The sequence below is a fragment of the Limanda limanda genome, chromosome 17 (assembly GCF_963576545.1).
Source record: "Limanda limanda chromosome 17, fLimLim1.1, whole genome shotgun sequence".
Taxonomy (NCBI): domain Eukaryota; kingdom Metazoa; phylum Chordata; class Actinopteri; order Pleuronectiformes; family Pleuronectidae; genus Limanda; species Limanda limanda.
Window position 1 is genome coordinate 2,694,122 of NC_083652.1, and position 25,578 is coordinate 2,719,699.

A 25,578-nucleotide genomic window follows, 5' to 3' on the forward strand; every position below is an offset into this window, starting at 1 on the left:
TTTTTATGATTTTTTTTTTTTTTTAATTTATTTCCACACCAGGTGTGTGTGTTTGTGTGTGTGTGTGGGTGTGTGTGTGAGATGCGAGGGACGTTCACTGTCTCCCGGAGAAATGAACACTCTGTGTTTTTAGTATATAAAGACGTGAATTATATTCGTTCACAAGTCATACAGACTGGTTTTGTTATTTTCACTTTACATTAACACTTAAAGTTTAGTGCAGTGTAATTGTTTGCCGTGATAATTAAATGCCAATGTGATAATAAATGACAATTTCAAACCATACAAACTGTCATGTTGTACTGTATTTAATAGAGGTTTACTTTACTGTAAAGTAAGTGTAAATGTAAAGTGAAAATAACAAAACCAGTCATTATGACTTGTGAACAAATATAATTCACGTCTTTCTAAACTAAAAACACAGAGTGTTCATTTCTCCGGGAGACAGTGAACGTCCCTCGCATCTCCAGCGCTCCTCTACTGAGCCAGTGCAGGTCTCGTGAAAAATTTTCCAAAGACTCGTACCCGAAGACCCAGTCGGGAAATGAACGAATCATTTCTGCTTCCTTGACTGAGCCTATGGAACAGTCCCGATGCGCAGTGAACCTGAGTGACTGACAGACAGAGAGCTGTTCTGTGAGTGAGTGAGCAGAGCCGTGTGTGACGGGAGGACCGCTGTGACGCTGTGTGAGGATTTTCATTCAGTCTGAGCACAGATAATGACTCCGATTACTCGTATTATAATCGTACTCGGCAAAAGTGCTTTATCCGTACCGGATACTCGTTTCAGCCGAGTATCCGGCTCATCTCTACTGAACTGACATTCAAATCTGTTGTGTTAAAGTGCAAACAAACATGAAAATGAAAACAGGAAGATCTCTGCTACTTCAAAGGTCCCACCGTATGCCCATTTTACCACAGTTGATATGGTTCATTGGGGTCTTAATGAAATGTCTGAAACATATTTTGGTCAAAATACCACAAGGATCATTTAAAACAGCACTCTTTTTACCCTGTCTAAAACAGCCCTCCTCAGATTGACCTGTTTTTAGTGCTGGAGACGAAGATACAATCTTGCAACCATATCGTTTTGAACCAGAGTCATGTGGGCCGAAGCCTGGCTGCTAGAGCCCCAGCTCCCCAGCACAGGCCCGCAGTGGGAGCAGTGGGGGCTGGAGCAGTTAGCTCCAGCTCCCACTGCCCATAGCTCCGGTAAGCAGCCTGGTTAGCTCCGGGGGCTAGCTGCTAGCGCCGCGGAGACGAACATTTTATCGAGGAAGATAAAAAAAGTGCACATGAGGACGGAAAGAGTAGAGTTGCCTGCCTGGTTCAAGTAGCTTCTCCAACTTCTCCAGTTTAGCCAGCTCCGGTGAAATCAACATCGAGATGTTGGTCTTGTGCTGAGCCAGGGTGGCAGCAAGCGGACCCTTGTTTAGCTGGATACGTTTGATAACCTCCAAGGCAGAATTCCACCGGGGGGCAACATCTTGAACAAGCGACTCTTCCTGTTGTCCTTGTGCAGTTTGCTGTGCTTTCATTCAGACGGGACTTATCTTTTGACGGGCTGTGTTTGAAGTGCGTCGAGGAATTCCTCCGCACAGTTCTCAGCTGTATAACGCGACTCTGTTTTTTCTTTACTTCCAATGCAAAATATCTAGTTTTCCATACATTGTCAATAAAATCAGCTGTGACACCCAGGTTATTGTCATTGCTGACTGACGTCCAGTGGTCACCGGTGAGGGCGACGTTGGCAGCTTGCTCGAGGAGCTGAATTTTCTTCCGCACAGCGGGAGTAAACAAAGTTGCGTTAACTGCGTTAAAATATTTTATCGCATTAATCTCGGGCACAATAATCTCATAGATTAACGCGTTAATTTTGACAGCCCTAAATGTAATGTAATAGTGTTGTTTATTTGAAGGTCTTTAATGGAATACTGGTAAAGTTTAATAACAACAATAGGACAATTAAAGTCCAAACTTAGTTTGCCGTTGACATGTGAATATGGTGCTGATGTTTTTCCAGTAATTTGGCAGGACAAATGTTTGGGACTGTCACGCAATGACACAGCTAATATGCTTTATGTGAAGAAGAGTGTTTTGATGTCAATAGAAATACTTCTTAGATAACTGTACAGTTGTGCCACTCTCTCCATTACAACAGATTATCTTGGATGATCTTTACAAGCATGAACTGTTAACAATGTGTCATTAGATGTGCCCTAAAAATTGTATCACTGATTACAATCAGTATAGCATACCTACTTATTTCAGGCAAATCTATTCTAGCTACAATTTATGATTCTATAATTATACTAAGCCTGATGTATTGTAGCGCCGTTTTGAAAGCTCGTTATAACCGTATGTGACCGTGCACACATGCCGTCAGTGCTCTAACGAGCCACCGTCAGCCGGACAACTCCGCTGGCTTAACACACACGTCACATTAATCGTAGAATCGTAGCTGTGTTTGGGTTTATTGTCAAGCAGGAAGTTTGAGGTCCGGAAATGACGTTGTAGGGAAATGATGTCGTTCGCGGACCAATCACAGCCAAGAGCTGTCTGTGGGGTCTCCGAAATAAAGACAGACAGTTAGAAAAATCAGAGGTGTACGAAAAGCTGTCCGAGGCGCTCGGAGAGGGAGTTCCACGACGGATAGGGCGGTCTTATCTGTCCGTTTTAGAAAAGACGGAAAAGCATAAATTGGCCCTAAGGAAGACAATCACCGACAGGAAGTGAAGACAGAAACAACACACAAGGAACAGAGACTACAAAATAAAACAGAAAACACAAATAGACTGAAATCAACAAACCAAAATGACAGAACATGACAGTTATTACGTTTTAGAAAAATATGTAGCTCTGCATGGGTAATTGGCAAACTGAACTGTAAAGCTTTTTGAGTCGTCATCAAGACCAGAAAAACGCTATATATAAATGCTAACCATTTACCATTTATGAATTTTAGGGTACAATTTAAATGGATTTGGTAAATGGATTTGTATTTATATAGCGCTTTTCTAGTCTGATGAAGACCACTCAAAGCGCTTTACAGTACAGTTTCACATTCACCCATTCACACACACATTCATACAGTGCATCTACCTTAAAAACTGTTTTAGTGAAAGGTCATATGTGAAGTTTTACTCCCAAAAGATCACTGTAACAGAAAGCCCTGTTGCTGTGGGTCTCTCGTCAGGAAAGAGCCGGATAGCGGGTATGACTTGTAATGTTTGCATTGTTTTCTCTTTGCAGACGGATAAATACACATATAGACACGCTGGCTCTCTCGCCAGTTGCTGTCTCCTTCTTCTCTGGATCCCTGTGTCCCCGCGCGCTACTGCTGACAAAGAGAGAGTAATTTGTAGACATGGAACACCTGTGCACAATCAGACTCTCTCCCTGGCACTGATCCCAGAACCACATCCCCACTCTCTCCATTACATTACATTACATTACTGACGTTTGTATCCAAAGCGACTAACAATTAGTGCCTTCAACCTGCCTTAGGCTGGACCCGATCCATTCGCAGCACGGTACGCAAGTACTTATGTTTTCAAACGGATACGTGCAGCCACTGGTAACCAGTGAAGGGAGCGGAGGGACGGAGTGTGTGAGTGAATTTAGGGAGGTTAAAGACCAGTTGAGCTGCTGCATTGTGGATGTTGCAGAAGTCAGATGGCACTAGCAGGTAGAGATGCCAGGAGGGAGTTGCAATAGTCTAGGCGTGAAATGACCTGGGGTCTCATTTATAAAACAGTGCGTTAGATTCATACTTAAGGTGTACGTACGCACAAAAGCCGTAAATGGCATATGCCAAAGAAAATTCTGATTTATAAAACTGTGCGCATGCACACCTGAACGCAATGTTCGCTTTATAAACACAGTCCACCTGGAAATGTTCGTACGTGGATGGTAAATGGTAAATGGATTTGTATCTATATAGCACTTTTCTAGTCTGATGAAGACCACTCAAAGCACTTTACAGTACAGTTTCACATTCACCCACACATTCATACAGTGCATCTACTTGCAGCACTTTGTTATTCTATGGGGGGCCATTCAGGGTTCAGCATCTTGCCCAAGGACACTTCGGCATGCAGATGGTTCAGACTGGGGATCGAACCACCGACCTTCAGGTTGGAGGACGACCACTCTACCCCTCAGCCACAGACGCCCGTGGATCTGCCTCCAAATAAAGAAAATACACTGATACTCTGCCGCTGCTGTGGATAACACAATGTGCGCGAGTGAAGAGAATAGAAAGAACGGAGCCTGAAATAAAAAAAATAGATAAGACATCACTGAACCCTCTATTAGTCCTCATCCTTCCATTCGCATGCACACATCACGCAGAGCATCGGACGATTCCCTCACATTAGTGGATCCCTCCCTCCACTCTGGGATATTATTTGGAAAGTTTCTTATTTTCTTGTAAGTGATCTCCTGTGCACTGTTGGGACATGGTTTTTGTGCAAAAAGGCAGGCCTCTCTTTCAGGCCTGTATTGGAAGTCAAAACCTGAGAGCACATGGCCTTTGTCTTGAAAAAGCCACATGCCGCATGGACTGGAGCGAACTCATCTCCCAGAGTGCAATGTGTTCTCTTTGTCCTGAGAAGGTCAAATAACTCCGTCTCCCAGGAGGCTACAGGTTCCTTTTGTTTCAGCCAAGTCACACCTAGGTGCCAAGAGCCACCCAAGATCAACTCCAATTGGTCACTCTGGTCATATGACCTGGGGGTCACTGGGCCTATTTAAGAAGAGGCCTCCCCCAGAGTCTTCCTCTTTCTCCAATCCCTCGGAGGGCCGAAGGCTGCTCCAGCAGCGCTCTTCTCCACCGACCACCACTGAGGACAGCAGGCCGCTGGCCTTTCCTCCTGCATCGGCGAGTGGAGGAACCGGATTCCTCCAGCTCAGATCTTCTCTATCCAACAACCGGAGGGCAAAGGTCGAGCTTCCAGCTCATCTTCTCAAGAAAACCTCCACGCATCTCAAGCTTCTTCTAAACTCCTTGCAGCGACTCGGTGTCCTGCAGGTAAGAACTACAGCTTCAATAAGCAACTGAACTGCACAGCTCAACAGAACCGCTGAAGCAGAGACCACACGAACCAGAGACTTCAAAAGCCAGAACTGCTAACCGAACTGCACAGCAACTTTCTCCCTGTCCTTGGACTGGTAACATAATCTGGGCTTAATCATTTTACTAGGCTAAGCAAGACTGTTTATTTGATTCTGTGTGGTGTTTATAAGTTTGATATATGTGGTGATATTGTGTTACAAGTTAAATCAAGGTTAATGTGAGCTAGGCTCTACTCAGACTCTACCATTTTCTGATTAGCATTTTCACAGACCCCGCATATCTCTTCACCTACTTAACTACGTCCCCCCCGACCAGAAGGAGGGGGGGGGGGGTTTGCTATCTTAGAGACCATCTTAAAGATCACAGGAAGGTGTGACTCCCTTTGATTAGCTACCAGAGGTCCCCTCTCTCACACACACACACACACTCACAAACACATCTTTGTTAGTTAGCACATATTGTGAGTAACTCGTGTTTTGATACTTTATTATGTCCATAATAAATGTTTTCTTTTAAACTTGTCCTGTCATTAATGTTGCATAAGTGAAGTTTGCCAACCTCTACACTGTCAAGAACTCTATAAACCTTAATTGTTCATTATATAATCTTTAATAGTAAATATTGAGATTTCTAATTGAACTAGATCTAAATGAGACTGATCTTAATCAATAAATTGGCTATCTTTTCCCTTCTATGAAGGGTGGTGCCCCGCGAGAACTTAGTCAAACTAAAGTTATGATTTAATATTAATATTTGAAATATTGATGTTTTATTTTTCTATTTTTGATAACCAAATTTATTGAACGCCTAAAGGCACACTAGCTTATGGTATCACTCCTAACCATTATTGCACAACAGCACTATGCGCTCTGTGCACTGGGTGCTCTGTTCGCCTGATGGCTCAGTGACGTTCACTGCAGCGATTTGATGATACAGTGTTAGACGATATTATTAAAACCTATTAATGACTCGGCTCCGTAACTCCACTGTTAAATGGAATCTAAACATAATTTGCTGTAAGTTGTTTTATATATTCAAAAAAAAAAAAAAGGTTTGTGTGGAACAGATATGTCGCGCGAGCAAAACTAAGCTGTTGGTTTTTATGTAAATGATGAATTGGATCAATAATCTTTTTCAGTTCAACACCTCACGTCTGCGTCGGCACTTTCCCATCTCGAAAACATTTGTACGCATGGGTCAGAGTTTGCGTGGAAATATGCAAATTTTCCCATCAAGTTTGTTTTCATAAATCCCAACGTTTGCGTGAGAAGTGGCGTACGCACGTTTCAGGCCCCGTTTTGTGCATACGCAACGGTTATAAATGAGACCCCTTGGCTTTTTGCCAGAATCTGCTCATCTTGTCCCATGGTGAAGCCTCTGTGGAGAGAGTATTTTCTGTGAACAAGGAGGTGGAGACATGCTTTATGCAGGAGGACACTGTTGTTGCGCAGAGGCTTGTGTGCGACTATGTCACGCTATACAGAGGTGTTACGAAGGTCCCCCTCACTAAGGAGCTCCTGAATTCTGCGGCATCAACCAGGTCTAGGGACCGCGTCCACCTGGATCAAGAGAGAAGGAAGAAAGAGTCGGAAGCACAGGATCAGAAGATAAAAGCTGCAGAGGACTACCTTGAGGAACTGAAAAAGAGAAAGAAAACCATCATAGAGGTGTCTGAAGGTCTGGCTAGAGAAACAAAATGTTTTCAATTTGACACTAGTGGGCTGCGAGGGCCGCTAATGCCATCAGTTTGAGAAACCAACTTGACAGATGAGCTAATGCTAACCGCTATACTGTAGTGTGTGGAGTGATGAAAAAGTTCCTAAACACCCAACTCTTGCTGAGAAGCCAGTAGAATACTAAAGAAAATAAAATGGACTACAAATACAGAAAAGGTCTATCGTCTCTTTGGCTTCAAATTCAAAATGTGCATTGAAAGTCCGGTACTTGGTCACGAGACGTGTGGCACAGACTAAGAAAGCTTTCACCATAGCGGAGGAATTGGTGCTACCTGCCGCTGTGGATATGTGCTGATAGGGGAGACAGCCTCCAAGGAGCTGCAGACAGTCCCGCTCTCGAACGACACAGTAAGTGCAATTTTTTTAAATTAAAACTAGGTGAGTCCACCGATGTTAGTAGTGCCGCAATACTGCCAGCTTTTGTTCACTAATGTTGGGTGAGTAATCTGCCAACACCAATGTTTCTGTTGCCTGGATGAGTACTTCATTGAGAATGGCCTGGAGTGGAAGAACTGTGTTGGGGTATGTATTGAAGGTGCAGCCTCAATGACTGGGAAACATAAAGGTGTCATCAGGCAGATACTTGAATGGGCACCTAAGGCTAAATGGAATCACTGTTTTCTCCACTGTGAAAGCCTTGCATCAAGAAAGATGTTGGGAATGGTCTACCCTTTGACTTTGAATAGCTCACTTTTTGAACAACACTAAACTAACCCATGAGAAAAACACCGGTGAACAGAATTGAACTGGAATTAGCCAAACTGACAAGGATCAGTTATATTAAAGACTACAAACACATTCTTTGAATTGGAGAGCACTTGCATAAATGTAACAGTTTAAATACATGTTATTATTATTATTTTTATTATATTGCTTACTTTTAGCTAATAGCTTGCCTTGGCATGAAATCATGCTGATGATGACATGGTACAATTATAATGTGTAGCATGCACCGCATAATGTAGAGCTAAAGTTTACAATGTTCAGTTTGCAGTGGTGTTTTCGTAAATGTGTAAATTACATTAAATGTTTATTACTGAAGTCATAGTTTAGGGAAGTGTTGTACTTTATAAAGAGTGTCAGTACATATTTAAGTATCCTGACTTTGTGCTGATTATCAAATGTGAGCAAAACAGCAAAATGTTAATAACATGTTTTTATTCCTTGAGACTCATGCCAGTGACCCTCACCCATTTTAACTTTGCTATTTACAACAGATATAAATGGTCTGAATGGTGTGTATTTATATAACTCCTTTCTAGTCTTGATGACCAGTTCACTTTACAGAAACGTTCATTGCCATTCACACATTTACGCACATATCCATAGAGTGCATCTATGGGCAGCTCTTTTTTCTATGAGGGGGATTCGGGGTTCAGTATCTTGCCCAAAGACCCTTCAGCATGCAGATGGGGATCTTCTGGTAAGAGTACAACCGCTCTACCCCCTCAGCCATTTTGTTACATGTATGTAACATGGATCAGCAACAGTCTGCAGTCTGACAGCTGGGTCACAAGCGCGCAGCCGCCTGACTGTTCACAAGGGACGCGCATTACTCCGCGCCGGTCAGTACGCGATTCTGCTTTCTCCTCTTGTTGTTGTATGTAACCCGTTCAATGTAGGGGTTTGGGGGTAAATGATGATGGTCTTCATAGATCTCTTTCTCTCTCTGTCTATCTGCTTGTGTGCTTGTGGTGGATGGGCAAAGGGGGACATTTAATTATGTGATTGAGAAAATTAAAACTCCAGGACAACTGAAGGGGAATAGAAAGTATGGGATGCATGTTTGATAATTTATATCGTTTAAAATCCTTTTTCAGTGTGCTTTCTGGCGCAATACGCTCGCGGGGAGCGAAAAAAATGTACTTGACGGCGGAACCATCGGTTCAGGGCGCAAGGCTCCCTTGGCGCTGCGCGGCCCCTTGCAGCCAATGTGAACAGCACAATGGTGTAACGGGGGCAGAAAGGAGGCACCTGGCTTTCCTTGGTGCTGCGCGCCGCAGCACTTCCACATCCTGTGTAAACCCCTCATTAGAGACAGAAGGAGGACAGGAGGAGCCTGGGTTCCATGAGGCAACAGTAAACAGTTCTGCTGATAGTGTTATGCTATACCACTAATAAACTACTGGTAGTGGAAACAGTTCTATAACTTGTGAAAAGAAAAAAAGAGTGGTACCGAAATGCAAACCATGTAAGACAAACTCAAAAGGTTTCATGAAGAAGGAACTTTTATACATGTTTTCTAAACATCTAGGGTTCATACAGTGAGTTTTTTTGAGAAATACAGAATAGAAACAACAAAAACTCCACAGTATTGTATTGGGAATTGCATGTATAACTACCATAACACAAAAATGGAGCAGATGAGTAAATAATATATAGTCCTATAAAGAGGTTTTACTTACACAAGCAATGTCAGGAAAGCACGGTAAAAAATAACAGCTTAAAGCTGCATAATTTCGCATAATTGCACACCTTGAGTATATCATAGTGCTTTATCAGGCACACATCACACATATAAAGAACAATCATGTTAAGATATATAAGAATGTTTGGATGTTTTCATAGTATCATGCAATGTACTTTCACCGATTATCTGATGTGCTTTTGTTTGGCAGCCTTTCAAAAAATACTCAACATGTCAGGGAGAGGAGCAGATATTGGTGTCAACTCTGTTTCATTCATGTCTTTTGTCTTGTGAACAACAGGGTCACTGACAGGATGCCACAGGACCAACAGACGCTGTTGGGGACAGAACATTTGACAGTTACACAAACAGAATTATTATGAAATTAATATACTGTATATACATGCTGTTCTGAATTTCTTTTTGAAAACTTGAACAGAATGAAAGAGAAGGCTGGATGTATTGACGCTGTTACCTGTCTAAGGGAGCCCTTGGTGAGGCAAATCTTGCCAATAGCCCAGATGGGTATTACAACTATGGAGGAGAGGGCTATGGCCCAGCCAAGATAGTAGGCCCAGTCTGGATACACATAGTTGCCAAATGTCAGGGGCTGATAGTCCACAAAGGAACAGATGAAGCAAACCTAAAGGAAAAATACACACAAAAAATTAAAAAATTCTGGACAGAACTACAATCTCCAACATCTGTCGGATGTAATGCCAATAATAATTACAATTCATAATAATAACATAACAATAATTTTACTAATATTAAGAGACCCGAGGATGCTATACATGTGTTAATATAGGCAAAGAAAAAGAAAATGTTTTGTATTTATCAATCAAATTTATTTGTATAGCCCACATTCACAAATCACAATTCGTCTCATAGGGCTTTATAAACTTATATATACACTAAGCAAGCCTATTTTGTTCCGTAGTTAAGCGAAGAACATATATGCACCTCAAGATATAAATGATAACTCGTATTTTCCCGGGCTGGTCAGTTAAACTACACAATGTCCCAAACACTGTAAATCTCAAATATAAATTTTTTATTTCACAACACTTTTATCACCATTGGACTGAGGAACATTGCAGGTCAACTGACTCTGCTCTTCTGTTTTCTAATAACTCACACTTTAAACTGATCTTTAAAAAAACAGCTGAATTCATATTTATGTTCCTGGATAAACGGGACATCGCTTCTTCTGCAACAAGGAAGTTAAAACATTGAGTTACATCATAATCTGTGGGAAGAACTTCTGTCTGCTGCTGTGTGTTTGTGTTGGTCTGCTTGTCTCTGTCCCTCTTCACAGATGAACCGATAATCACATGTATTTAGTTATTAATCGATTATATAATCAACATAATGATGATGTCAGATCATGACTCGGGATCGTTTGGATCACTTTAACACTGATGTCCTGACTGTGCGCATCACGTTAAGTCTTGTGTTGTGTAGCAGATTTAAACGTGTCTCATAAACTCTGGAGTGAATCAAACAAACATAAAGTAAACGTCAATACTGTAAATGGCCGCAGATCAGAGGGGGAGTGAGGAGGAAACAGAGTCCGCCCGAGACTCTGACACATACAGGATGACCTAATCTGTAATGAGCATCTGTACTGCCCGGATGCCCAAGCCATGCAACACCACTGGGTGAGAGAGACGAGATAGACCGGTGTTATAGTTTGCTAACAGGCCATCAACCATGGTGCCGGGGGAATCTGGTCGTGTAGGGAGCAGGTTTGTCTAGGCTGGTGTTCTCACTGTCTTGGCGTTCCCAAAAGTAATGGTGTGTTTAACATGCTGTTTGGGCAGGGGATAGGAAGAGCAAAGAGGACAGTGTGATGGTCAGAGGCCACCAGGTCCAGGCACTGCAGCTGGAAGAGGCTGTGCCAGTAGAGCATCCCATTTCCAATGTATGACTTTGAACATGTTGTGTAATGATGCAGCAGTCCAGTAGTGACAGGAATTCAGTGGCAAACATGCAGCAGGTTGAGTCGACATGAATATTGAAATCACATAGCAGGAGTGTAGATGGAGACATGGAGTAAGTTATATAGCTCAGATATGAAGGTGGTGGAGGCTTTGTGGGAGGCGGTAGATAAGGACAACCTGGAGCTGAGCGGACTCAGCCAGAAAGAAGGCCATCATTCAAATTAGGTAGTTTTGGTTACAGGAAGCTCTTTAAGCTGTTGTTTTATTACCTCTGAAGGACACACCATTGACTTCAATTGTATTGGATTCTGCTTCAAAAAAGTTTATAGCTGAGAACTTCAGAAGTGGAGTCTCCGTCGGCATAGTGATAAGGATTTTTGGATGATCTATCACTTCTCTAGCAGGAAGTCGGCTCGATGTATTATGGCCAGCCCACCAACCTGCGCATAGATCGGGCCTTTTGAATAAGAACGTAACCTTGGTGTGTGGCTTGGTTAAGTGTGAGAAAGCTAATTTGGTTTTGCCACTTCTCTGTTTGGCAGAGACAATCAATTTTCCTTGCATTGATGATGTCATGGATGAGCAGTGCTTTGTTGTTTAGGGAGATTTATTAGGGATATTAATGCTGCAGTGTTGATACTAAGGTAAAGGGGGGGAGGGTAATGATGCTGTCAATACAGATTTGAGGTCTCAAAATATAACATGGTGTTTCTGAAATGTTGAAAAATTTGGAAACAGGTTTGACAGCAATCACTGTAGTATTCTTCTTTGCTATATTCAGTGTGTAACTCACCATGCAGATCAGTGGGGTAAAGTAACGCCAACACAGTATGAAAATAAACCATGGCCTCTGTCCTGTCATCTCCTCAGCTGCATCACACATCCGCTCAGCACCTGAAAGATAAAACATAGTTAGTAATATAACAGTTTAGGAGCCATGAATAAGTCTAAGAAGAATATTATTATTTTGGTTATCATACAAGGTGTAATGGGTTTGTATTTTGGGGGTTCTATTTGGATTATTTGTTATCTACTGTTTATTTGTGATCATATTAATTTGACTGGAAGTTGGTAGCATGGGATATGGGCAGGGATTATAGTTTATATGAGGGCCTGTTAACCTTTGTGTGGAGGGAATGAGGGTGAATGGGGACGTCGTATTTTTTGTTGATCATTATGCTATTTTCAGCTTGATAACTGTGATTGCTTTAATCTATTAGTTCGGGCACGTTCCAATAAGTTGATTGTCCGGATTTCAGTGAATTTTTTTGATTAGTGTGTCATTCAAACTATCAGGCCCAACCTCAGCCTCTGACTAAACAACAATTAGGTAAGCTTACCATTGGCATTTATTGAAGGAATGCCAGTTGCATATTGACTGCTGTTGGGGATAAGTGTCGGATTGATTGACTGCGTATCGATATTAATATTATTGCTCAATTTATCTCCAAGATGAAATTGTGAATCATCGCTCTGTCTCTGAATTTGCTGCTGCTATGTGGGGAATGACATTTGTTGGTTGAATTTCTTTTCTGTCTGTGAATGTGTTTTAAAGGTCCCATATTTTACGCCTTCCTGGGATTTAATTTGAGGTATTGGTACCCCTAAGATGATGTATCATCTCTCTGTCTATCTGCTTGTGTGCTCGTAGTGGATGGGCAGAGGGGGACATTTAATTATATGATTGGGAAAATTGGGGAAAATTAAAACTCCAGGACAACAGAAGGGGAATACAAAGTATGGGATGCATATTTGATCATTTATTTTATATTATCATACAAAATCTGTAATTAATATAGTTTAAAACAATTTTTCAGTGTGTTTCCTGGCGCGATACGATGGCGAGCGGAAAAAATAGACTGTGGTATTGTTCAATGTTATTCACAACAGTTCATTGACATGTAGGTTTAGCTAATAGGAAGCCCCTATGTTGGTATGTTGTGGACCAATAGAGTGAGGCAATGAATGTGGGGGGCGGGGTCAGACACGGAAGTGAGGACCCGAATAAAGATGTCAACATTTGTACACAGTCTGTCTCACACACTCTTAAACCTGGGAGTTTAGCGAACTCGACAGACTTGACGCCGAAACCATCGGTGCAGGCCTAGCTGATACTACCATATCAACCCACAAGAGCACTGCACTCCCAGAATTCAGGCTTACTTGTCGTCTCTAAAGTCTTACAGAGTAGAGTAGGAGCCAGAGCTTTCAGCTATCAACCTCCTCCGTGGAATCATCTCCCACTTTCAGTGGGAGGCAGACACCATCTGTACGTTTAAGAGTAGGCTTAAAACCTTCCTCATTGATAAAGCAGAGCCGGTCCAGGCTTGTCTTGGACCTGCTCTTAGTTATGCTGCTTGGTTTGGATCTTGCTGGCCGATCCTGATAATAATGGCGTTTCCAGTATCGTGTTGGCATCTGATAGTGGTGGTGGACTACAATCGAGGTGGCAGCTGATAGTGGATCCTGATTAGGGGTGCAACGATTAGTCGACGTCGTCGACAAAAATCGATGACCAAAATAGTCGCCGACGAATTTACTAGTCGATGAATCGTTGGTGACGTCATAGCGCGTTTCTCGTGCCGCGCAGCGGAACTAAACGGCGTTTTACCGGAGGTGCTGATGGAAGTAGCTGAGGAGTGAGCCATCTCGCTCCCTTCCTATCTCTGAAAGTCGCGCATGTGCAATAGCGACAAAACATGGACCAATGTCGGCGTCCGCTGCCGCGCGCAGTCGCGCACCAGGAAGTAAAAAGTTCGGGAGAACTTCACTCTTAACATGGCCGGAGAAAAACTACCTGCAATATCTGTTGCGGCGGACCTGCTCTCGAGGGCAGCAGGACACGTGCATTTGAGGAGGAGGCCCGTGTGACTTCGTAACGGAGACGATGCGGACTCGCCTCTGTCAGATGTTATATATACACGTATATACCTGCGCACGATTCTAGAATCCATTACAAAAATATGGTTTAAACTTTTTTTTAACGAGTTTAAAAGCGAAATGTTATCCTATTGCCTGACAAACGTCTTGTTTTAATCAAAATGATTTAGTCTGAAGAAGACTGTAGTTTCGTTTGTTGATGTTTTTATTAATGTTATTTTCCCTGTCCTTTTTTGTTAACACGAAAAATGGATACTTGAATTTTAATTTATTTTTAGTACCAGCACTTGGCCTGTTCTTGGTTCACAGTAAAAAGGGAAACTTAAATTTAAATTAATATTGTTTATTAGCACTTTGCCTGTCCTTGGTTTTAAATGGACAAAAACTTGATTTTTCTTTGCTTTTGTGTCAACAGTACCCTTATATGCAGCAAGTTTATTAAAAGACATTTTTGTTAATGAAGTATCAATCTTTATTGTCTTTATTTTCAGTCATCACATGCCTTGAACAACCTCAAGCTAAATTTAAAAGCTGCTTGCTAAATAATAGCAATTGAGAATTTGTGTCATTCATAATCCGATCAGTCGATTAATCGTTTCAATAATCGGTGACTAATCGACTATCAGAATAGTCGTTAGTTGCAGCCCTAATCCTGATGTATTGAATTCAACTTAAAAACTAGAGCACATACAGGACAACAGAACTTATATCACTTACCAAAGCCCCACCCAACAGCCACACACTGAACGAAAGACAAAAATAAAATGCATGCTCCATTAGCACCATAGTTATCAACCAGCTGGAACAGATAGACTCCTCCCTGGAGAACAGGGACAAACATATAGAGTGTCACATAAAATACTCCAATATAGCTGTGTCCCAATTAAGCTACAGCATCTTTCGAAGGATGGGTTTAGACAATGAAGGCCAAACCTATATGTCATGGTCTTGTCTACAGCAATTTCAAATTGCATCACCAGCTTGTCGTGCCTGAACCTTGCTTGGCTTATTTGGGTGGATGTGGATTAGGGGCTAGAGCGGGTTGTTGTTTAAACGTAATAATCTGTGGTTCAATCCCTGTTCCATGCTGATAGAAATAGTGCTGCCCATAAATACACTGTATGAATGTTTGGGGGAATGGTAAAAACTGAACTGTAAAGTGCTTTGAGAGGTCATCAAGACTAGAAAACCTGTACATAAATTCCAACCATTTGACTTACAGTTGTCGCCTAGCAACAGAGGTACAGATGAAAGACGAGAAAGGTCTTTGTTTGATTAAAATTCTGGAAAAACATGAAGCTTTTGTTTTTTTGTTTCTCTGGTATCAGCAGAGATGGCGATAGTTAACTGCCAGTATCAGCATGTGATGTATCTCATGATAAGAGGGGACCATGGCCCGGTGAAATAACCTGGTTAACCTGAATGCAGTAAGCATTCAAGATGCTAACATTAGCTAATTAACGGTGTTTACTCAATGTCATTTCACTTTGACAACTGCACATTTCAAATTACCAGGGGTGGCATGTGACTTAATACTTTTAAGTCAGGTAACTAACTGCATATTTATTGTATTTGTACTTTATGCAACTTCAAATACACTTAATATGAGATTCAAATGTACTTACTTTTCCCACTGTGCATCTAAAATGTGTTACCTAAGTTTACAATTTTCCATACCTTTTTTTGCCTAATGAAAACTACCTATCTATATATAAATGTATTTAGAATTTAGAAAATGCTGAATTCATAAAGTAGTTAAAATAGCTCAACTTTAAGCTTCTAAAGACATAATTGTGACATTCACATGAAAAAAGCAGTAATATTAATTAGAAACCCATATTAAAAATCAAACACTGATATGAACAATTTTAAATTAGTACTTAAACTTTGTCTATTTTGGGTTCATTTTGCTGCTAATACATACTTTTTTGAAGAATCCTTCAAAATGTGTAGTCTAATCGCACCACAATCTATCTTCAAATGCAGCCTCTGAAGGAAGCAGCCACTGAATTGGGACACAGCTTATTAGAATTTCTTGAATGTTGAGTGGTTTGGGTAAGGTTACATCATTGAGTAGTACCTGAGTGGTGAGAGGGATCTGTATGACGAAGCAGGCAGAGCAGAAGAGAAGGAGGAATATTTCTCTACGCCAGGGTCCGCGCATCGTTCCTGGGAACATGTCAATCACTGATGATGTTATTGTTTCCAAACCTGCAAACTGACATAGAAATAGACATAAGGGAGAATACCTGAATAACAGATTGTTATGTCAAACATGCATAAAGATGAGTCTCCTCCATGTTTCTCAATGAGGATGGTGGTATTTTCTTTGAAAAGCTCATGCCTCTGTGAATACATGAGGTGACTGACCATGAAGCTCTGATTTAATTTCCATCGATCCACAGTAAATTTTCCAAGAAGAATTTTACTTAGTCAAAATGCATGTTTCAAAACTACATTCTGCTGTTATGCACTTCCAACAGTACCATGACTCTTTTTCCTTTTTAACTAAATTAATAATTATTATTATCAATGAAGATACTTCTGATACTAGATCAAAACAATAGTCTACTTGAAATAACACTTCAACCCACTTATTTATCTTTTTTGTTGCATAATAGATGATCTTACAATAGCCAATCCTGCGGCAAGCATGTTCATACTAGGGCTGCAACTAACGACTATTCTGAGAGTCGATTAGTCACCGATTATTGAAACGATTAATCGACTAATCGGATTATGAATGACACAAATTCTCAATAGCTATTATTTAGCAAGCAGCTTTTAAATTTAGCTTGAGGTTGTTCAAGGCATGTGATGACTGAAAATAAAGACAATAAAGATAGATACTTCATTATAAAAAATGTCTTTTAATAAACTTTGCTGCATATAAGGGTACTGTTGACACAAAAGCAAAGAAAAATCAAGTTTTTTTCCATTTAAAACCAAGGACAGGCAAAGTGCTAAAAAAAATGTTTATTTAAATTTAAGTTTCCCTTTTTACTGTGAACCAAGAACAGGCCAAGTGCTGGTACTAAAAATAAATTAAAAATCAAGTATCCATTTTTCGTGTTAACAAAAAAGGACAGGGAAAATAACATTAATAAAAACATCAACAGTCTTCTTCAGACTAAATCATTTTGATTAAAACAAGACGTTTGTCAGGCAATAGGATAATATTTTGCTTTTAAACTCGTTAAAAAAAAGTTTAAACCATATTTTTGTAATGGATTCTAGAATCCTGTGCGCAGGTATATACGTGTATATATAACATCTGACAGAGGCGAGTCCGCATCGTCTCCGTTACGAAGTCACACGTGCCTCCTCCTCACATGCGTGTGTCCTGCTGCCCCGGAGAGCAGGTCCGCTGTACAGATACTGCAGGTAGTTTTTCTCGGGCCATGTTAAGAGTGAAGTTCTCCCGAACTTTTTACTTCCTGGTGCGCGGCTGCGCGCGGCAGCGGACGCCGACATTGGTCCATGTTTCGTCGCTATTGCACATGCGCGACTTTCAGAGATAGGAAGGGAGCGAGATGGCTCACTCCTCAGCTACTTCCATCAGCACCTCCGGTAAAACAACGTTTAGTTCCGCTGCGCGGCACGAGAAACACGCGCTATGACGTCACCAACGAATCATCAACGGGTAAATTCGTCGGCGACTATTTTGGTCATCGATTTTTGTCGACGACGTCGACTAATCGTTGCACCCCTAGTTCATACACATCAATAAAACCGTTAGTTCCTCCTTGTGAGTGACAACCATTGTCTTCTACCTCAACATGAATCATCTCGGTATCAACCCTAATGAATCACACCACAGCAAGGTGCTATACACACTTTGACTCAAGGAGCTCCAAACCCCACCAGTTGGCGGGGGGTTAAAAATCCTGATCTGAGGATAGGGGAAGATCCAAGGGAGATTAAGTAACTATTATATTAAAAACAGTGAACGAAGAATTTAAATCAGTATAATCCGAATTAAAAGGATTTAAAAATGAGTTCAGTGAGACAACTCTCGTTCAAACGTTTGTTGCAGCAGTAGAACAGGTTTAGTGTTTGGCGTCTAGGCTCCAACTGTATCACTCCCAGATATGATTACACAGGAATGATGGGAGTGAAGAGCAAATACTTGTAACCGCCCGTCGGAGCCTACAGGTGGATGCTGGGGTGGTGGAGGGGCTGAAGCAACTGGTAGCAATACTGCAGCAGCACTGCAGAGCAAAGGGGATGATGGGAAATGTATCTCTGCTTAAATAGACCACCTTATAAGGGTGGTGTGTACTATAGATGGTTGTGGAGAGTGAGGTATGTCAAGTGATTGGAGCAGTGCAGCTCAAGTTGGCTGCCTGAGCTAACCCGCAGGCATGGCTCCATTTATTTAAATCACAGTCAAAATTGACATAAAAAAAATAATAATCTGCTGTTTGAATGTCCTTCTGGTAATCCAAACACTGAAAGCAAATTGCTGGAAGTTGTAATTTTCTGTGGTTTGTTCGAGAGTATTTTGCTGAACTATAACACTTGATGCTGTGAGTAGGGATGAGTATTGATAAGATTTTAACGATTCCGATTCCTTATAGATTCCTGCTTATCGATTCGATTCCTTATCGATTCTCTTATCGATTCTTTTTGGGCAAGGGGGGAAAAAAAGAGCACAAACGGGTTTATTTACGCCGAGCGACGACGCAGTTGCGGCCGAGCTACTGCGACGTTACTGCCGAGCGAAGCCGCAGTTGCCGCCGAGCGACGCTATCGCGTCGCTACTGCCCATCACTGATAATGGGAGACCAATGCCGGAGCTAAAATGTATGCTTCAAACGACGGGACAGAAGATAACTCGATCGACTACGCACAATAAAGGCAAATTGCTTCACACAAGTTTGAGGAGCTTACCTTGTAAAGGTCACCGCAGTGCGATTTATGGAACGAAAAAGTTACATATGTCATGGGTCAGACACCTTAAAACTATAGGAATGAGGAAATGGATCTATGTTTGTATTTGTTTATTATTTGTGTGATTGTTTATTATTTGTGTGATTATGTATATATGGGGTTTTTGTAAAGGAAATGTGTTAAATATGGGGAAGTGACGTCCCGACAAGGGGTGTTTTTTTTGGAGCTGCGGGCTGGCGGTGCGGCCAGAGGTTCGAGGAACTGGATATCATTTACAACTTGCAAGGATTTTTCTCTGGAACGGGATTATTGCCTGGGAGTTTTGTCAGGGATTATATCGTGGACTGAACATTTTTCTGGGCACTGGAAGGGGGTGAGAAAGCGTGGACTTTGATTTGTTTGCGACACTCACCTCGCCACACCTGCATACATTTTGTTTTGGACGTTTGTTTGGGGATTATGTATGGACTTGGGGTGGGAAAATATTGATGTTTGAGTGTGTGTAAATAGCTTGTTTATGTTCATGGGTCCGCCAATGTTTGCGGACACGGGGGTATGTGGGGTTTGATTTGTGTGAATACAGGATATTATAAGCAACCTGTTTGAGTGTTTTTCGTTTATATATATATTTAGTTAATGTTTGGTAAGACCGATTAACAAGGTTATCGGTCCAATTAGTGATTTTTCGTTTATGTTAACTTGTTCAGGCAGCGTGCAACGAACACAGCGGGTCGGGTCCGCCCGTGTCCTTAAAATTTAATGCGTAACTTTTTCCTGGGGTCTGATCAGGGCGATTTGTTACAACCTTGGATAGAAAAAGATGCAGCGCTATCGTTAGCTGCGCTGCTGCAAGCATCAAACACATGACACACCTGTAACTTCATTCCATGCGTGTTCAAATGCTTCATCATATTGGTGGTATTTCCTCCCTTCGACGAAACACGCGTTGCAAGTGGCGTTGCTGTCATTTTGTCGTGTGAAATACAACCAGACTTTAGATCGCTTCTGCCTGGTTGACATGTTTGCTGCTGTCTGAATGAAAAAGTTCGCGCATGCGCAACGGCACAGGGAACCGTTAGCAGAATCGTTAAAGAATTTCGCTAACGATTCCAAGGAATTGGTTCACTCCCATCCCTAGCTGTGAGTATATTGCCTTTAACGTGAATCTGAAGAAATTGTGCTGTGAGTTTGGAGAGACTGCTGTGACATTGCGTGTCAGTCAGCTGGGCGTGCTACATTGGTGATACGGAGAGATGTGCATTCTTTGCTGCAAAACTAGAGAGAAAGAAAAAGTTAGAGGGGCGCGGCCTATCCCCCTCCATTCTTGCTCCTTCAAGTTTCTGTGAGCCTGACTGACTTAAAAAATTGTAGGTGCCTTTGTGTCTGTGGAGCTGCAGTTTTATAAATAAATGAATACAATCAAAAGATACATATTATAAAACTAAAATATAATTCTGAAAGACTTTTAATATCAATGATCTAGGAAAATAAGACAAGTATTGTCCTTGCTTGGTATCAACCTGTGTTGTTTGATTGTTCCATCCTGTTGACCCTGTGTTCACGACTAAAAAAATTTAAATAAAAAAAGGGTAAGAAATTGTAGTAACCTACTGCAAACAGAACATAAAGACATATTTCAACACATACATCAGCGCATGAAATGACATTATCCCACAGTAAACTTAGTTAGTAAGCTAAATCAAGAGTGGCTCGAATTAACCAAAGCTATAATCTAAAACTATAAACTAAGTCTAAAAAGTACAGCAACAATATGGTACACCAATAATTGACCTTAATAGAGAATATCCATCAAAGAAAAGAGACATAGAAAAAAAGTCTGGAAAATGGTAGAAACAAACGAAAGGGTGAGACCCAGCCTGGCAAAAGGGCATGGAATGGAATAAAAGACTATCAACGGAAAGATAGGAGCAAAAAAGAGACAACAATAAAGAGAAAAAGAACAAGAAATCCTAAAATTGTGTCCAATCCTGTCTAGACCAGTGAAGTTCACAGGAGATGTCGAGTCAGAGGACTTTAAAGCACACTTTCCAAAGCTTTGCAGCACAATAAATAATTTTTAAAAAAGAAACTCAAAGTCCGAAGAGGGTGCAGTTAATGGACTGTTGCGCTGAAAGAGGAGAGAGTCATACTGGTTACACAACTAGACCAACACCCACAACAGGTAGATGGAGATGAGGAAGTTGAGAAACAGGACAAGGAACGCAGCAAGGTTGAAGAGGCAGCAGACAGGAAGGGAGTAGTTTAGATCAGATGCAGAACAGTTAGAGGGAGAATCAGGAACAGACTAGCATATTGAAGGACAACATGGGCTGGAAAGCATGCAAGTGCTAGGAGGAAGTCTGGATTTTGCAGTTAGCAGAGGAGAGAGTGAGAACAGAGAGGGAGCTGGGAGGTCAGGGAAAGAGTATGGGCTCAGGGACAGAGCTACAGTAAAAACCCCTGACAGATATGACGCTGCTGGTCACTTTCAAATATTAATTAAAGGGTCACAGGAACAGTATATTCCTTGACAAACACTTGACCTTGAGGGTCTGATCTCCAGACTGCCTGACCTCTATAGAGGGGCTAGTAAATGGATAACATGGTGACATCGAAGCTCTGTGGGCCGAAGTCATGAGGGTGCCAGAGATGGAGGCTATTCTGAATTCCTCTCATCTGAAAATCATCAGCTGTCTGGCCGTTTTCCAGACGCATCATGGCTTCGGAAACTTGCATACATGTCGAACATTTTCCAGCATCTAAATGTTCTGAATCAGATCATGCAGGGGCGCGTAACATGTGCAGGAAAAACTACAGGCTTTCACAAAGAAAATCCCCCTGTGGTCGGCCAAACTCAAGGAGGGAGTGACAGAGATGTTCCCACAGCTTCACCGAGAGCTTCTTTCATCCAGTGTTGATTCAAGTAAAATGTCACCACTGTTCCAATCCCACCAGGATAACCTGCAGGGATATTTAAAAGACTATATCCCTGACCTGGAGAGCAACTCAAATCAAAACTGGATAAGACTCATTTGCTCCAGGAGTAGGTGAGATACTGGATCATATGTCCCATGAGAGACTCAGAGAAATGGCAAATGAATGGGAGTTGAGGGTGAAAGTTCAGGCTCTCGCACTCCCACAATACTGGCCATATGTGAAAAAAGGCTATCCTGCACTGGCTGAGAGGGCTCTGAAATCTCTTTTTCCATTTGCCACCACATACCTCTGTGAGTTTTGCTTTTCTACATTGAAGGTGTTGAAAAAAAAAGCCCAGAGCATGTCTGCATGTGGAGAATGATATACGTCTAGTACTGACAGCCATAAAACCTAGGATAGATAGACTGGGTAGGAGCCACCAAGCCCACCCCTCCCACAAGTGAGGGACCAGGTATACACACAGAGGCAAACATACTTAAATGACAAGGACTGTTTATAACAGAAGAGAAACACTGAATGTAATGAATAAATAACTAAATAGAAAAACTAGAACATATACAGTATATATATATACACTCACAGGCCACTTTATTAGGTACACCTTGCTAGTACCGGTTTGGACCCCCTTCAGAACTGCCTTAAACAAGGTGTTGCGTTTAAACGATGCTCAATTGGTACTAAGGGGCCCAAAGTGTGCCAAGAAAATATCCCCATCACCATTTCACCACCACCACCAGCCTGAACCTTTAATACAAGGCAGGATGGATACAAGGCAGGATTGATCCATGCTTTCATGTTGTTTATGCCAATTTCTGACCCTACCATCTGAATGTCGCAGCTGAAATTGAGACTCATCAGACCAGGCAACGTTTTTCCAATCTTCTATTGTCCAATTTTGTTGAGCCTGTGTGAATTGTATCCTCAGTTTCCTGTTCTTAGCTGACTGTAATGGCACCCGGTGTGGTCTTCTGCTGCTGGAGCCCATCTGCTTCAAGGTTCGACGTGTTGTGCATTCAGAGATGGTATTCTGCATACCTTGGTTGTAACGAGTGGTTATTTGAGTTACTGTTGCCTTTCTATCGTCTCAAACCACTCTGCCCATTCTCCTGTGACCTCTGACATCAACAAGGCATTTTCGTCCACACAACTGCCGTTTACTAAATATTTTCTCTTTTAAGACCCTAGAGATGGTTGTGCGTGAAAATCCCAGTAGATCAGCAGTTTTTGAAATAATCAGACCAGCCTTGTCTGGCAACAACAACCACGTTCAAAGTCACTTAAATCTCCTTTTTCCCCATTCTGATGCTCGGTTTGAAATTCAGCAAGTCATCTCACCACGTCAAGATGCCAAAATGCATTAAGTTGCTGCCATGTGGTTGGCTGATTAGCTATTTGTGTCAGCAAGCAATTGAACAGGTGTGCCTAATAAAGTGGCCGGTGAGTGTAAATATATATGGATCTATATATATAGATCTATATATATGTGTTTACTGATAATATTACTGTACAGAATTCAGAAGGAATGTTTGTAACAGAAAAATACAGTTTTTCAGCTATTAATAGCAATAAGGGAAATATATTAAGAAGCTCTATGTTTGATTTTTGATATTGCATATTTCATTTTTAAAGTTTGCAACTGGGAGTCCCCGCCATAGGCTTATGCATCCTTGGCATGGAAAAGTTTGGGAACTGTTCAGGAAGGGGGAAAAGTTAATTCATGCTTAGATCCTAAAAGCAAAGGATTCATACTCTATATCCACTGATTATGCTGTTTAATAATGCTATGCAATGTTCTTTTGACACTGATGCAAACCATCAAATCGAAAATCTGTATGTGCAGTACACCATCCTGATTATACAATAGCATATGTTACCCCCAGCTCTTTGCTCATGCTGAAGCCCCAAGTGGAGGCGTCCTTCATTTGACACCATTGGACTAAGATGGTGTTGCGGGTATTTGCTCATATTCGGGACCTTGAGTCTAAAGCAGACATGGGCAAAGTACGGCCTGCGGGCCATATACGGCCCGTTGGGCTTTTTAATCCGTCCCGCCGAACTTGTCAAAATGAATTAAAAAAAAAAAAAATCAAATTAAATTAATTTTTTTTTTTTTTTTAAACTAACAATTTTGTAGCACTTAAATGGCACGTACTTATAGAACTTTGTAGTTTTGCTTTATTTTTGAAGAAATCATACTTTCTTGATTCTTGTTGTTCTGGGTTTGAACCCTCAGGGTTGAATGCACTTATTGTAAGTCGCTTTGGATAAAAGCGTCAGCTGAATAAAATTTGCCCGGGAGTGTGGTGTATAGGGCACGAAAGGGCACATGATCTCCCTTGACTTTTTCCCTTTGTCCTGTGAGCCCTTCTGTAAAATGAGAGGATCAAGGAAACGAAAAGTGGACAATGAGTGCCGAGGGTTTAACACGGAGTCGTCAACAAAATACTTTTTCACTGATGTCCAATCAAAGGCTGTATGCCTGATATGCCGAGAAACTGTCGCAGTTTTCATGGAGTACAACATCAGCCGTCACTTTGCTACGAAGCATGCTAACTACGCTAGCAAGCAGTCAACGCAAGAACGGGTGGCTGCAGCTCAGAGGTTGACGACTAATTTACAGACTCAGCAACATTTTTTTTCACAGACAAACTGCGATTTAAGAGTCATCTACCATGGCCTGTTTTTTGGGGGGCATTCGAAATAGCAACGGCTAGCAAGCCTTTCTCTGAAGGCGAGTTTTTGTTAAATGGCCTTGCAAATAAGTGCTTTGCTACTTGGTAAAGGCCAAATCCTTTCATGTAATGATTTTTCCATGTCATTTATATTAGTTCACAAAAACACTCCATCTGTCTGTTCCTGGCTAGGCCCCTCTGTCAAATTTTGGATCCCATTGTGGCCCGCGAGTCAGAAAGTTTGCCCACCCCTGGTCTAAAGGCTCCTTTATACTTCTCCGTTTTTTTCGGATACGGACAGATAGGACCGCCCTATCCGCCGTGGAACGCCCTCTCGGAGAGCTTTTCGTGCACCTCTGATTTTTCTAACTATCCGTGGATATTTCGGATAGCCTACGGACAGCCCTTGGCTGTGATTGGTCCGCTAACGACATCATTTCCGTACAACATCATTTCCGGATTTCACATTTCCGGACCTCAAACTTCCTGCTTCTTCCCCTGCACCACAATAAACACAAACACAACTACGATTCTTCGATTAATGTGACGTGTGTGTTAAGCCGGCGGAGTTGTCCGGCTGACGGTGGCTCGTTAGAGCACTGACGGCATGTGTGCACTGTCACATACGGTTATAACTAGCTTTCAAAACGGCGCTAGCGGGCTAGGCTAGCGGGCTAGCAACCATGCTTACTGCGGAGGTAACAGTGCAAAAACCCGCTGTCACGACTTTAATTCCACTTCTATCATGACACTGTTTCTACAATACCGTCAGGTTAGAAGCAAACACTGGGTAGTAGTTAGTATCGAGAGTCCCTGCTGACTGTGTGTGGAAGCTGGAGTTGAAGCTAGCTGGGGGGAAGCTAGCTAGCTCCGTGTAGCTTCAAGCTGTGGAATTACAGTTTGGAAACAAGACCGGGGAACCGCTGCGCTAAGAAATGATTACATCAGCATTTTGACCTGCTGGGTGTCACTTTATTTTATTTAGTTGCCATCTTAGCCTACACTGTGTGTGAGGGAAGTGGGGAGTAAGTAA

General features: G+C 41.8%; 1 protein-coding gene across 1 annotated transcript in view; it reads right to left on the reverse strand.

Moving 5' to 3' along the window:
* Positions 1 to 9,023: 9,023 nt before the first annotated feature.
* Positions 9,024 to 25,578, reverse strand: part of LOC133023436 (sodium- and chloride-dependent GABA transporter 2-like) — a 32,561-nt gene continuing 16,006 nt past the window's right edge. Inside the window, exons 10-14 of the mRNA XM_061090464.1 lie at positions 16,124 to 16,261; positions 14,761 to 14,863; positions 11,957 to 12,057; positions 9,696 to 9,863; positions 9,024 to 9,555 (exon numbers count right to left, since the gene is read on the reverse strand). Coding sequence (XP_060946447.1) covers positions 9,436 to 9,555; positions 9,696 to 9,863; positions 11,957 to 12,057; positions 14,761 to 14,863; positions 16,124 to 16,261 — 630 coding nt within the window. The 3' untranslated portion in view covers positions 9,024 to 9,435. The remainder of the gene's footprint in view (positions 9,556 to 9,695; positions 9,864 to 11,956; positions 12,058 to 14,760; positions 14,864 to 16,123; positions 16,262 to 25,578) is intronic.